The following is a 15,188-nucleotide window of genomic DNA, read 5'->3' on the forward strand; positions in this document are numbered from 1 at the left end:
TGTGCCCTTGATGAAGACGAACTGACGTAATCAAGGCAGTTTCTTGTTGCCGAGCCAGGAAGCCAACCCCAACAACATGAAACTACCTAAACCACGCTTCAGCTTCACGCAAACGGGTTAAACTCCATGGATAGGAAAAACCAAGAGAGGAGTAATACTTCTCACCACAAAGACAAAAAAGGCGAGTATATACCGACACAATAAAACGCGACATGAGACGCAGCTAAAAAAAACCTGCGTGAAAAAAACAACTTGTAGAACCCGACCTGGCTTTGTTCATAAAATAATAATGTGTCAGCCTTATTATAATAGTGTACATCCATAATAGCAGTATATTGTAGCAGTAAAACACAGCACAGCAATTTATTCATCCGTTCTAAATAAGCAAATCGTCAGGGAAAAAGTCAGCAACGCGAGAAAAAAAACAGGAAAATAATCAGCAACTAGCATTTTGATTATCGTGACAGCGCAAACAGAAAATCCGCGCAGCGCTGACTGATTCACAACTGATCAACTATCGGCGTGTGCAGACGTGCACCTTGCGTGCCACGAGAACTGTCACGCCAGCTCCCCGTGACACATGCTGCAGATTCTCCCCGAACAGGAAATAACGATACGACGTAAAATCGGAGCCCTACCTTTCCTTGCTTCCTGCTCCGTTCCGTTGTCCACGTGTTTACCACGATGCGTGTTGTTATTATTGTTCACGCCGCCGTCGTGGTCGCCGTCCCTCTTTTATCCACCATCTTTCTTATCTCCTGCTCTCGCGAAGCTCCATTTTGCCGGGTGGAAGCTGTTGTTCCTTCCAGCTCGGCGCCTCCGGTGGAGCCCGCACATTGCAGGCTCTGCGATGGATTAGCCCCCCTCCACACACACACACACCTTTAAACGCATCTTTACTGCTGCAGCACATTATATTTGCAGATCATAAAATCCACCCCCAACGTTTTCAGGGCGAACCTGACATTAGAATTTTATGACCTTGACTTACTGTGGTCACCTGGATAATATTTAAATCAACGTTATGGTCTCTCACTTCTATTAAAACTGCCATGATCTACTTCTCTCATCCGCGGTGTGTCTTTCCCTCCCTCTCATTTGCACCACTATTCTAGAGGAAGGACAAAGTTGGTAATGCCTTTCCGTGTACTACTACTTCATTGTTTTGGTCTCATTTGCGATGACGTGGCTTGATATTGTCATGGGAACACGTTACGAATATGCCACAGCAACGGATACCAACGAAAAGGCTGCAATAGTGGCAAAACATCCTCCTCTTTTCGTTTGCTTCACAGTTGTCAGTTCAAGGTAATAGCATCACGATGTCCCAATGCTCCTCCAGCAAGCGTTGTTCTGGAACTAAAGTCTGCCGGTGGGCAGACATGACGTGCGTGTGTGTGTGTGTGTGTGTGTGTGTGTGTGTGTGTGTGTGTGTGTGTGTGTGTGTGTGTGTGTGTGTGGCTTGCACAAAGAGCATTTTTATAAATGACAATTCAACACATTATGAGATGACACGTGCTTCTCTGTCTGTCTATCATGTCTATGCATGTGGGTGCGTGTATGCATGTATGTATGCATGTATGTATTAATGCATGCATGTATGTATGCATGTATGCATATGTATGTGCATGTGTGTGAAAGTCTGCTGGAATTGTCTTTAAGAATAGTTATATACTGCACTGTGCGCCCTGCCTCGGCTCTCCCTGTTGAGCTTCTTGAGCTTCATGCGTCTGTTTTGGAACCAGATCTTGACCTGTCTGTCGGTCAGGTTGATACTCCGACTGATCTCCAGGCGGCGCTCCCGAGACAGATACATGTTGAACAAGAACTCCTTCTCCAGCTCCAACGTCTGGTGCTTTGTGTAGGGACAGCGCTTTTTCCTTCCGCTTTTGGCTTTCAACCAGCTTCCCGTGGTCTTTTCCTCGGATAAATCATCTACTGGAGCAAGAAAAAGACACCAATGAGCAACGGTGGCAGGATCAGGATCCATTTTGTGCAGAGATCATAAGCAGCTTCATAATCCTTATCGATAGACCCGATGCTAAACACGCCCATATCCTGCATGCAGCGGCCGTCTGCATCAAACAGGGGAAGAAACTGATTAACCCGGCGTGGAATATCCGGGACAAATGAAAGAACATCCCACTTTTGACCACATTGTATGCTGCTTGCAAACGTCTTTCAGGGCTATAATAAGATCCGATGTGTAAGCACTTCTGTTGTCCGAGTTGGCCCTCAGACTCTCATAAAACATTATTAGCACTGCAGCCAAATCATGTATTTGGAGATTCCTCCGGATGGAAGTCTCCGTAGCATCACAGCGAATTTAAAAATAAGTATATACAAAAAAATACGGCATGTTAGCAGGGAAAATTACGCTGCTGCGCATTCGGGTAATTTCTTGATTAGGTTACAGACTCTAGGGAATAACGCCTCTTTTCTGCGCATGCCAACGCGTACACATGCGTACATCATGCAGGTTACAGTCATAATTACCCTAATGCGAACACTCGGGCCCACGTTTAATCATTACACTTAATTCAGTAATGTGGGATTACAAGCGTGTGCAATGTGCACACACTCACACACGCTAACACACTGTCTATATCCTCTAATTAAATTAAAATGAAATGAAATGAACTTGTTGGTCGTCATTTAAGAAGCTAAATCCATAAATAACGCAGAAAACGGAAACTCATTTTTTAAAGAGCTACAGACAAACCGCAATGATATCAGATGTGTGCCCTACGGCGCATCATTCTATCAACATATATGTATCACACGATGTGTGCGTATTTAGAACATTATCAAAATTCGTTACAAAATGCTAATTTATAAATTATGCATATTTTTGCTTTTATCAATGTCAAAAAACAAATTCGATTAATTCTTACCAAGCTGCCACTGTTAGCAAACAGGCAAATACGAACTGTATTCTTGCATTGTATTCTTATATCGCACCAATGCACCAAGTCAAATTCCTATGTGTAAAATATGTGGCAATTAATGCTGATCTGAGACGTGAACTGTGACCAACAACAATATGTTATTAAAAAAACGAAATCTTGAATTATCGTTACATCGATGGAGAAAGGTGTTTTAGTGTTAGTGGAAAAAATATATAATAGTAGCCACGGGTTTTAGTACAAACTTCAGTTTTTAATCAAAGCTCTGGAATTCTATGGAGGATAAATACACCTTTGGGTTACGTCGCATGCAACGCAAATGACAATGCAAATCCCTTTGAGAGGAAGAGATTGAAGTGGTTGTTTGTTTATGCGTGTGCCAGTGTGTGTGTGTGTGTGTGTGTGTGTGTGTGTGTGTGTGTGTGTGTGTGTGTGTGTGTGTGTGTGTGTGTGTGTGTTGTATGTGTGTGAGAGCGTTTATTTAAACGATAACTGCCATTCTCGTATTAATGCAAAAGGTGTTAAATGCCAGGAGCACCACAACCCGCTAAGAGAGGCTGGCAAATGTTCACACACCGTTTGACAGAGTTGTGACTGCGATCAAACACGGGTCCGCATTATTGGGTCGTGGCACAACACACACGGTACAGACAGAAGAAATGCACATGTGGAAGTCCGCACGTTTCCTGTGTGTATTTTAGTGTGCATTCTTCTGAGAGTGGGTGAGGGCCGTGTGGGGGGGGGGGGGGGGGGGGGTAAGGGTGTGTGTGTGTGTGTGTGTGTGTGTGTGTGTGTGTGTGTGTGTGTGTGTGTGTCAGGGAAAAGGAGGAGGGTGTAAAGTAGTCGTCTACCTTTTAATTGCCCGTCCGAGTTATCTGAACAGCTGTCACTCTTGGCCTTCTCTTCCTTTCTTTTCTGACTCTCATCTGTCTTTGAACGCTCCCTCGTTCTTCCCTGTGCCAATGTATTGCAACTTATTGCCGATTTTGATGCTGATTCAACAGATGTCTCCAAGTGGGTCAGAGAGAAGCCGGAGGGGAACTGCTCGTCGTCCTGCTGCGGCCTCTCGTTGTACACCTGGAAACAGTCTCTGGACGAGGCGCTGCGCTCGGGCCGGCAGCTATTGTCCCCGAGCCGGATGTAAGTGGCCGACTCTGTTGTCTGCTTCCCCTTATTGCTGTCATCCTGATAGAGGCAACAAAACGCCTCCTCTTTGACGTTGCCCGCTGGAAACGAGCAGGGTTGTAAACACTGGGCAACAGGTTGTTCCTCCCCACTGGTTTTGGAGCCCGGTGTCCATGCGGCCGACAGGTAGGGCGCATCCAGGAAGCCGCTGAGCGGAACACCGCCCGGAGCAACCTGGTCTCCTTTCGAGAGTGAAGCTGGTCCTACCTTCCCAATGTTCCTCATCATTGAATATCCGTACTCTGCAGCCGCGTGGCTATACATCCCGGGGTTGTTGGAATAACCCTCGGCCCTGAAGGAAGATGATCCTCCCGTTAAAGAATCCATCAGGAATTTACCGGGCGCTATATTATTCGGACATGACATTTTTTTTTTTTGCATTTGGCAACACAGTGATCGACTGGTGAGTTGCACCGCTCTGAACTATGCGGGATTTATCCGAGAGAATAACGACAGTAGGATGCTGACATCTTTTGGAGGGGGTGAAAAATATCAGCAACATAATTATGGATGCGGGGAGACATGTCATGTGATTTTCAGACCAATAGCAGCGTGAAAGTGGCCTTGATGCTCCAGACTGAGGTGACGTCAGCACGGTCAAGTTGGGGAACCTGGAGTCTTTTTGGTAGAGCAGGAGCGCCATCTAGCGCTCAAATACCGGTTAGGACAGGAGGGCCGCAGCAGGGCGAACAAAGGGAGGCGGCTGCAGCAAGATCTTTGTGGCAGCTATTAGGTGCCTTTCTAAATATTCCGATTTAGTTTCAGTCCTGAACTTTAGAAATTTGAAAGGAAATGAATTGGGGCAACGTGTAATGTCCCTTTAGTCCGGCGCTGCGGAGGACAAGCATTCCAAGAGTTGCTTTTGCGTGTGTGTGTGTGTTCATTTTGTTTGTTTCGTCGATTTGCTTTGTTGTTGCCATCGATTTGGGGAAAGTAAGATATTCGCAGGTGTGTTATCAAAACACTTAAAATGTCTACATTTAAAATCGTTAATTGCAGAGAGGTTTAAACATTCGCGTAAATGAGGTGACCTGCTGCCGATTTTCAGAAACACATTTCAAACATTACGAAAACCTTTTTTTTGTATCCATTTAGATTTGTCTTTAAAGGACTTTACCACACTGAATTATACCATTTTTTTTCCAAAAGCAAATATATAATTTAATCAATTTAACTCATACAGTCGCGTTTGGCCGTCAAAATGGGTTTCTTCTTGAATTGGCAGACATAAATAGTATCTTGACCATGGGATTGGTTCGCTATGGAAATGTATTATTGGTATCTTATGCAGAATGACGTCAATGATGCTGTTTCTTTCATTTCTGTTGGTGCTCTCGATATGTTATCTGAAATTAAGAGTGTAATAGATGTTCTCGTTTTTGTTCATATTTAATTCTCAGCCTGCGGGTCAGAAGAACTGCTGTGTGAATTAAGTGTGTCTCTCATTAAAATGAACGTATTTGTGCAGATACACGTTATCTATAAGTGGAGGCGAACCGTTCAAAGTCTTATTTGCACACGTGGTAGATTGATAATCTGTTTCTTTTTGTGTACATTGTGTGTGAATTTTAGCAAATTAAAATGTAGCCCATATTTTTGTGGGAAATCCCTGTTTTCTTCACTCTGTGTGTTGTGTTGTTTTGTGCGTCTGACGTGCTTGGCTCAGCCTTCGGACATATTTTCCTAACAAACCCGCAATTGTTCTAAACACTATAAACACGTTTCTCCCAAACGTTCACGAGGCGCTATTCCGTGCCGAAGTTAAAAAAAATCACAATTATTCCATTAAAAAAACATGGAGCTTGTAAAACTGTAATTCATTATTTTCTGGATGTGAAAAAGGCCACGAAGCGGTGATTCAAAAATGCTGCGTGCCTACAGGAGCTGCAACAAAACTACGTCTCATCAGCGTTGTGAACACTATCACAGACCAACAAACACGACTCCAGATGCTCATATTGATGGCAACAGTTTAGTTGAAAGATTGTTCGTGGAAATTATGCTACGCGGGTTTGCTCGCGTCCTGTAGTTTGGTTTGTGCGAATTGTGCACCTCCTTTTGTTTTTTTCAGTTCAGAATCATTTTCAAAGGCAAGGGTAAGACAGGCATGTGTTACACATGTGGGGTTTTTTGTCTGGCTTTGCATGCGTACAGTGTTTCAAGACGAGACAATACATTTATTTGCACGTGATGCCCTGCATGTGAGTCAAATACATTTTCATAATAACCAGTACACATAATACACATAACAACCAGTACACAGTGTATTTCTGGTCCTTCTACATCCCGAACATTTATAAAAGAAATAGGACCAGTTACACCTATGAAAGTTTAGCATCTTCATTTCTTGTGTTGTGTTTTTTTTGCGTGGACAACCTGACTCATGAATCCCTTATAAATATAAACTATAAACCCTGCACCCTTATATGTGGTTCCTGAACGTGTTACATTTTAATGTAGTTTCTCAGCCAAGAGGACCGAATTATTAAGGATGGTCTCACCACACTCCAACTTTCCTCGATCCACACTCGTCTTGTGTTATGAATGGACACTTTAACAACCACACCAGCTCACCTCACAAACGGACAGCGCTGACACACAAAAAAACTACTTCAAGACAAATTCAGACGCCTGCATACCTCCAACTCAGAAGAGCACAAAAAGTAGTTGTGCAGACGGCACTTAAAAAGGGTGCAGTGTGGGTCTTTACTGAATTTGCATGGCATAATAATTAAGAACAAAACGGCAATTGTAACATTAAGAAAAGCCCTCACTGCGCATGTAACTTTCCGCTCCCATAACAAATTGAGCACTCTGCTGCTATTTGTCAAAAAAAAATGCAACCCTGTTTTTCCGCAAAAGATATATCGCATCGTATTTCGTGATTTTCTTTCTGCAAAGGTCATCGTATCCTTCAAATAATGCGCTCACAAAAAACACGTTTAACGGATACGCTATATTAGCATTAAACTTCCAATAATCTTCTCCGACACACTTGTACATATGTTGCTTGTCAAGGTTTAAGCTACCCTGAGCTGGCCTATACACGATTACAAAAGACCCACACACCCGCACACAAACACACGCACACACACACACACACACACCGGCACACAGGAAGTTGACTCCAACTGTATTTTACCAGAGTCTTTACACTTGTCCAAACCACGGCCAGCACTTTCGCCACTAAATTCCGTCCAATTGATTTCAAACCCATGGGCTGTTATTGTGTTCCGAACAGGTAGGTGTTGAATGCTGCGGGACGGACGGGCCAGTGACTGGTTTCCTTATTGGACTAATCAGGAGCCACTGGGGCGACACACCTAATTTGCCCCTGGCAACCACTTTGAAATATCTTCCCACGTGAGGAGATTCTGCTTTGTGTCCTCTTTTAAACTGCGGTCCACTCTGTGCGCAACAGCAAATGTGCGGCGCCAGAATAATGTAAGCTCTTAATTAAAAACTGGAGTGCTGACCGCGATCTAAGTGCAATGGTTAGAACTATTTAATTATTGATACTCCTCGCACGCAATATCTGCCTTTAAACTTTCTATAAATAACTGTGAAAACAAAGTATTAGCAGCGTTCTGCACTCATGTAAAATCAAGCGTGTTCAGTTATTTGGTTGCAGCAGGAGAACAGCAATAGTTCGTTTTACAGCAACCAACTGTTTTATGGCCCCGTAGAACAGGAAAGGTGCTGAGATATGAGTGATACACTGTAGTATAACATCATTCAATAGCCTATAACCCCGTGATTAGAATGTGCAGAGAAACAGGAATACTACATCATAATTAAAACACAATAACCTTTTACTGTCATATATATATATATGCTACAAAATACTATCGACCTTCGCAGATTTTCTAAATATACTGTGTTTTCATTTTTTTTAGCTTATTTTTATATACAAGCATACACATGTTTAAATGATGTCAAATTGTAAGTATACCTACTCCATTATTGCCTATATGTTTCTATACAATTTCAGTTATTTGAAGGTCCATGGTAATAGAACTTTCAATGCACTCACACACACACATCCATATACTTCCCATGATAAAACATTATTTGTTCATACCCAGGTTTTATTTACAATACATAAGTGGCATTGCTATTTTACAGCATCGAATCGAACATTTAAATTCTTGAAAACAATTCCTCCGATTTTACGGGGCTGAATAAATCAATTTTCCTTTTGCATTAGCACCAGGCTATATCCTATTTCTCCCTGCTGCCTTGCCTCAGACACACCGCCATTTTCCTTCACCACAACCACTGAACCAAGCGAACACACGACCTGCATTCCTGCACAGCGGACTTCTGTCTCACAGCACGTCACAAAGAGGACGCCGTCTATCTATCACTAATACTCTGATGTCACCAAGGCATCCATCTCAGGAAACATTGTCAAGACCCCTTCGAAGAAACAAAGTGGCGCGCGGGCCGGGAGGCTCCTGGCCCCCGTGTGGTTAATAGACAACATTTGCACATCTCCGTTAGTGACGTTGAGTGCTGGAAACCCTCCCAGGGCCAAGGTTGGAGGGTGTGGCGAGAGAGGCGCTTCTTTAGCCTTGATCTCCACGAGTATTTGCGTCACCTTTTGTTCCGCCACATTTTGCACGGACATATGCAGATTGAGCCTGAACTCAATTACGCGTGAAGACAAAATGACAACGCAGCGACATGCGTGTGTAATGCGATTAAAAGTGTTCCCCTTTCTCCCTAAAATAATAATATGATCCGTATGAAAACGTAACGCTTATCCCGGGAGAAAGCAAACCGACACTGACTTTAAATGAAACCCTCAGGTCTAAATAAAGAACTATAAACTGCGCTGTAAAATATCTGTCAACCATGCGCTGCAGCCTGAGCAGGAGTCACGTCTAAAGTCGGGAATCAAAAGCTGGACGGACTCAACTCACCACGGCCACAAACTAAAGTCCCCCTTTACGCGCACTGCGACAGCGGCGCGTAACATCTTATTTTCTGACTTTAGAAAATACAAATACTAGTATACACTGTGTACCAAATGTGTGAACGCGTATACATTTAACAAGGTCAATAAAGTGTATTTACTGGCCGTGCTAAAGCTGGCAAAGTTACCTGTTGTAGTTTAATGCGAAGGGTCAAAGTTGGTCTCTTTACACATTCCACTTTCTGTTCCCACTCACGCTCATTGGCCCGTTCCGCCGCTACACACATTTCCGGGCTAAAGTGTCTCCCTGATTCCACTTTATTGCAGCGGGTTAAAGGTGAAGGCCTTGACATTATTGAAGTTCAAAGACTAAATTTAATTATACATTGTAGTTAATGCACACGTGCAATCATCATGCGCATATGTTTGGTAAGACACATTCGAAATAAACGTAAAGGTTTATGCTGAACACACACACACACACACACACACACACACACACACACACACACACACATTAATCACACGTTTTGAAATAAGAGAAGACAATAATAACGTGTTTTACCATATCTTTTGTTATTACTCAAGTGGCCCATTAGTCAAAATAATGTATCGATAGCTGATTGGAACAGGCGAGGTTTTGGTGCTCAGACAAATAAACAATTTATTAAAATGCTTGCCTGAATCTGAGCATGCGGAACATTATAATTCCACTCTTTCACAAGATCGATCGTTAAAAAATAAAAGTTGAATTTATTAAAATCTTTACCAAAATCTCTCGGGAAAAGAATGATTTGCTGAGATTATCCAAAATGACATTGGGATTAGAAGTCATGTGGACGTTGCGGTTGGTTGCAGAGGGGGTTGGTGTCAGGTTTGATATTACAGATACAGAAACCGACAAGTTGTTTCGACCCGTTCGGACATCGAGTCTTGCTTGTTGACTGTTTACTGCGGTAGTGCACAACATTCCCCCCGAACAGACGGTGCAATTAAGAGGAAAAAAAATAGCCATTTAGTGCCTCTGTCTTTATGGCAGTGTCTAGACTTCAAGAGTGCGATTCCATTTAGTGGGCACTAAAAGATCATTCCACTCTCTTTCTTTACATGTCTAAGATATGGGCCCTATGTTCGTTTAACACGCTTACCCAAATTTAAACCTGATCATTTAGAATGTGATAACCTCAAAATCGCCAAATATCTAACAAACAAATCCACCACGAGTGTATCAGAATGGATTGGACATTATAAAGTCAAAGATGGGCTCATAGGCCAACAGTTCTATAACACACATTTACAAGCAGTTGCTTCTAAAAACGGTCTGACTCACGACCCTCCAAATGCAACGAGCAATGCAGCTGTCAATAATATATGTTATTAATAATTGGGATAATGGAGGCAGAAAAAGCACAAGGTAGTAGAGTTTTGCCTATACGTTTGTGTTTATTTCATATATAATATTAACAATACACAGGCCAACAATGTGTTCATACTCTCTGGGATCCAAAGCACCAATGTGTTAAGCAAATAATTTAGTTGGCGTTAAAGCTGTTTAAGTTGCATGGGCAGTGTAGTGAAAGATAGCAGCAGGGACGGGATATAGGAAATTCAACACATATTTACAGTCACCAATGCACACTGCATAGGCTACTCAAGGGGTTATACTTTCATAGATTGGACGTCACAGTTCTCAAAGGAAAACATGTAGAGAGGCGAAGAGATTCGCCTTACTTTGTCTCTGCTCTGGTCGAGAAATAATTCATGACATTCTATGTACATAGACCAGAGAACAGGAGGAAAGAGCTAAACGTTGTCTGCGCAAATAGGATTTAAACGGTTTGTTTTTATTTCAACAACAAATATGTCTACACGAACGATAGAGTGAACACAATGGACAATCTTGATGAATAGAGAGACATATTCGAGAACAGCATTGGTATAAATGATTATTTTTAACCGTGTGGGCCTGACCGGGGACCAGCTAGAAATTCACTGCCGCCCGTGGGCAATACGAAAACCGCGACATTATCCCACGCAGGCCCACTATCGCCACTGTCCGCCTGGGCTCCTTAAAACGGTTATGCCCATGATCACAACTCAAGGAGATGCGAGCAGGCCTCAATGTCACTGACCGAGATGGTGACACGTCCTTCTCCTGCTCACAACAAGGGGTTCCCCGAGAAGTACTGCAGGCGATCTCTGCTCAGCTTCTTCTCTTTCATTCTTCTATTCTGAAACCAAATTTTAACCTGGCGGTCGGTGAGGTTTAACATTCGCGAAAGCTGAAGCCTTTTCTCCTTGTTGATGTAAACGTTGAAGAAGAACTCCCGCTCCAGCTCCCGAATCTGAAACTTGGAATATGGACACCTCTTCTTCCGCGTGCGAGGAGTGGCTGAAGAAAAATAAAATGCAATATATTTGAATGAACAACGTCACCAGCATTGACAATAATACTATATACAAGAATGAGACAAAGGAGCTGCGCTGATGAGCCCACGGGACTAGATGCTAATAATTCAGTTTCAGTTGCATTAGGAACGTTAACATTTCCGTCAACATTCATCAAGCTAAGTGGCCGAGGCTATCAGTTAAACCATCCATAAAGCATGTTAAATATCCGAATCACTTGCAGGAAATAATATCAATTTACATGCTCTAAGTACGTGTTTATATGTTACAAATATACAACAACAAAAGTAGCCACCCGCATTATGCGCGTCACATTCCTCTGGAGCTAAACAATTTACACAATCTTTTGGCAGTGAGTTGCAATACATAGCTCATGTTTGCAGCTGCCTATGCAGACCTCTGTGGCCCTATAGCCTCTTATCAAACAGGTGATGAGGGAAATACTTTTTTTTATTGTTTTCTGGGGGAAAGGGGTAGCCCCCGTTAGCTTGTACCTGCAGGTTGGGCTAATGCAATGTACATGTGTGCTGCAATAACATGCATTTAGTCACTCCAGCATTACTTTATTTAATATTACAGTTTATAGTAATGCAAGCTTGCATTCAAACCACTAACAGAGAGCAGAGCTAAAATGGAAGTGGAGTTAGACTCAACCTTTTTTTGTAGCTACAGAGGAAATAGCATAAACTGCAGACCTATGCATTCTCCTCATATAGATTATGGACGGTGCAAACCACTCGGATTATTTGCAGCTGCTTCATTTACTGACTACTTGTTAAAGTGGGACACGGTTCTAATCTATTATTGGATGGATGCATATATTCTAGATATCTATTCCAGATATATTGATATCTAGACAGATAGGACCGCGTTCAACCGTAAAGTATGTAATACTCTGTGCAGCATGTATTTTGTGTGCAAACCCGGTGCTAAAAGAAAATTCACAAGACGCCAAAAGCAATGTTCTGCCCAATTGGTTTTTACTCTTCCCGGCCGACGAGAAAATCCCTTAAAATGCCCAACGCAAGTTCATGATCAAAGTTAACATTTGTCACAATAGCTCTCTCTTAAACATTTCACAGACTCGCACCATAGAGGCGTCTGTGTATAACATCCCCTTTTTTTCAAAGCGCTTTCCCATCGTAAAAATTCTTCTCGTTGCAAGAAAGAGCTTTGTAGGGTTATAATAAAATCCTTTGAATGCTTATAAAACTCCACATAAAATCTGACCGACAAAACACCGGGCTAGTCCCCTTAACCTTCCCCCATTTTACAGCTTTAAACCTACTCGAGTGGCTGCTCTTGTTGGCGGTGCCGTCCTTGGTGGTTGTGGAAGAAGAAGTGCACGAGCCAGAATTTGTATGTTCCTCCTCATCTTCTGGGTCTTTTTCCTGCTCCGGCGCTCCGGCTGCGGAGGCTACGGGCTGCTGCTGCTGCTGCTGCTGCTGCTGGGAGTCGCTTTCCAGCTTTCCCCCCTCGCCCTTTTGTAAACAACTGTCTGACTGATTGTCCGTGCTGCTGCAGTATGCAGTCTCGAAAAAGCGGTCGAAACCTTGCGGAAGGACGCTGTTTTTCCCCACTCCGGAGTAAAAACCCGCGGAGGGGTGATTGGAGCCCGGGTGGCTGTGGTGGTGATGGTGGTGGCTGTACACACTCTCGTTCTTCATAAGCATTTCTGTCATGGTGGATGGTGGAAGACAGTCCCTATGCACCAGATCCTCTCCGGAGTAGCACGACGCATAGTTGCTTCTGTGGTGCCATTTACTGGTAGGGTCCAAGCCGTACGAAACTTCCCGTACCGGCTGCACTTGAGACAGATTTGTGGAATAAGGGTAGCTGATTTGCCGGGACGGGGCCTGTGGAAGAAACGAGGAGACGGCGGAAAACTCGGGGACGTAGTAGGTGCAGCTGGGGAGATAAATGTTGGAAGCGCAGCCTGTCCTGTCCCCAAACTCGGATGTCCGGTCTTTGCGCGTCTGGGAGCAGAAGTTGCCCAGATTCACCGAGTTAAACATCTTTCTCTCTCTCGTACTCCGAACTATAGATAGATGTTTTGGATACGTGCTGCAGCAGAAGGGTGGAATTTGGGAAGGCGAGATGACGCGCAATCCGTCTAAGTCGCCCCGCAGACACGTGATCGAAAGTAGATATTGTCATATATCAATTTGGAGTAGTTGGATGTGTAGGAGTGGTTGGCTTTAGGTAAGATCGAGAAGGTTCAAACGAATCACAACACCACAGGCGCACTAAGAAAACCAGGAACAGATTGCTGCTTGCTGCCTTATGACATTTAGAGAGATATGTGCTGTGTGTGTTTATGGTAATGGACTGGCTTCTTTAATCTGCATAGCACAAACTGTATAGAGGACTTTTAGAGACGTTATTGAATTTAACAGGCGATATTCGTATTGTTACAATTATTACATTTTTACTCTTTTTTTATTCGTCTTCTTGTAAATCAAATGACAATTGACACACACATCAGAAACGGTTATAGGCTACTGGCTGTTCATTTTATATTTTAATCATAGAATGGCATTACTGTGAATGAGCTTTTTACGCACAGTTCATAACCTGGATTAAGAACGCGGGATCGTTCTGTACACACACCAGCTGGTAAGAAGCAACGAGTCTAATCAACGTTTTACTTCAACGTGACTCGTGTTATTCCACAAATCTCTGAGACTCACAGGACATTTTAGACGGTTGTCTGCAGGAGAACTTGCCGTGAAATTAAAAAAAACCCCAACTGTATCCATTTTTATTCTTACAAAAGTTGCAAGACGAGTCTGCTATACGCGGACTATTGAACAGCAGCAACGTAGATGATTCGCTATTATTGTGCAACATATAAATCCGTCATCCATTACACTCACTGGAGAAAAAAGCTCGCTCCTCGATGGTGCACGACTACAATACTGTTGCAATAATTGATGTTAGGGTCAACAGGATAGATGCAACTTAATTATTCTACTCTCATTTTCCCTTTTGACTTTGGATCACAACGGCTTAATTCGAGATACTGGGACACCAGTGGAGCCCTGGGACATCGCATCTCCTCCACTGGTTAAATTTGACCTGAGGGAATAGTCACAGACAAAAGTTTGGCTGGATTCAGCATTCTTGACTTTGGCGTGCTTATTGACCAAAACGAGAAAAACAACCCCATGTGTAAAACTGTTAAAGAGAAAATATTCTAGTTGAGATTTTGAGACACATGGTCTAGTGGGACTCGCTGTCGATCACGCTAAATCTATATGTAAATGTGTGGCAACGTTTGTCCCTACGTTTCAGAGCAAGGCAGAGCAGCAATGACGGCTGCTTTTAGGCCACTGACCAAACGGCATGAATGAATCCCTCTCAAATGAAACAAGTGCAAGCTGATGTGGCTGTTTTGTTTTCGACATTTATCTGTTAAACAGAGCGACATGTCCTTCAAAAAAAAAGATCGTAATAAACAAGTGGTTTGAAAAGATGCGCCTGCGTGTTCTTTCCTGCATCATTGTAAACTTTTAATTATATTGTTGAGGGCCGTCTTTGAATCTTTATTGACTAACTGATAACATCACAAGGGAAAATTAATATGATGGCCCATTGTTTATGATCAGAGGCTTCTTTTCTAAATGATGCAATATAATCTAGAATTATTGTCCAATAGTCCAATCGTTCTAATACAATCTCTTAATAGAATAACGGAACGTTTTGGTATTTTGTGATATCCAACAGCAAGTGTGAAAACAAGCAATATCCTCACACCTCAACATTGGAAA

At 42.9% G+C, this 15,188-nt stretch overlaps 2 protein-coding genes and 1 long non-coding RNA gene across 4 annotated transcripts in view; 1 reads left to right on the top strand and 2 right to left on the bottom strand.

Moving 5' to 3' along the window:
- LOC120829400 (homeobox protein Hox-C10a) overlaps positions 1-4,570 on the bottom strand; it is a 39,693-nt gene extending 35,123 nt beyond the window's left edge. Inside the window, exons 1-2 of one of the 2 annotated variants that reach the window (XR_013453119.1) lie at positions 3,758-4,570; positions 639-1,938 (exon numbers count right to left, since the gene is read on the bottom strand). Coding sequence is in view for 1 of the 2 variants with exons in the window: in XM_040193461.2 (XP_040049395.2) it covers positions 1,658-1,935; positions 3,758-4,472 (993 nt within the window). In the remaining variant the exon portion in view is untranslated. Of the gene's footprint in view, positions 1-638; positions 1,939-3,757 lie in introns of those variants that run through there. The other variant, XM_040193461.2, reaches the window with a different exon arrangement.
- On the top strand, positions 49-5,712 carry LOC144388877 (uncharacterized). Its single transcript, XR_013453139.1, has 2 exons — positions 49-181; positions 3,911-5,712. It is a non-coding gene; the product is annotated as an uncharacterized LOC144388877 (long non-coding RNA).
- A 4,715-nt stretch (positions 5,713-10,427) lies between these two features.
- On the bottom strand, positions 10,428-14,925 carry hoxc11a (homeobox C11a). Its single transcript, XM_040193462.2, has 2 exons — positions 12,707-14,925; positions 10,428-11,401 (listed from the first exon to the last, which is right to left on the bottom strand). The coding sequence occupies exons 1-2, from the start codon at positions 13,431-13,433 to the stop codon at positions 11,169-11,171; spliced, it is 960 nt and encodes a 319-aa protein (XP_040049396.2). The 5' UTR covers positions 13,434-14,925; the 3' UTR covers positions 10,428-11,168.
- Positions 14,926-15,188: the final 263 nt, after the last annotated feature.

This window comes from Gasterosteus aculeatus, chromosome 2 (assembly GCF_964276395.1).
Source record: "Gasterosteus aculeatus chromosome 2, fGasAcu3.hap1.1, whole genome shotgun sequence".
Classification (NCBI taxonomy): domain Eukaryota; kingdom Metazoa; phylum Chordata; class Actinopteri; order Perciformes; family Gasterosteidae; genus Gasterosteus; species Gasterosteus aculeatus.

Excerpts from the sequence above, each read along its gene's own strand:
- hoxc11a (XM_040193462.2), bottom strand. The coding sequence starts at position 13,433 with ATGTTTAACTCGGTGAATCTGGGCAACTTCTGCTCCCAGACGCGCAAA. Across the intron at positions 11,402-12,706 it reads CAACAAGAGCAGCCACTCGA|CCACTCCTCGCACGCGGAAG; the intron begins GTAGGTTTAAAG and ends ATTTTTCTTCAG.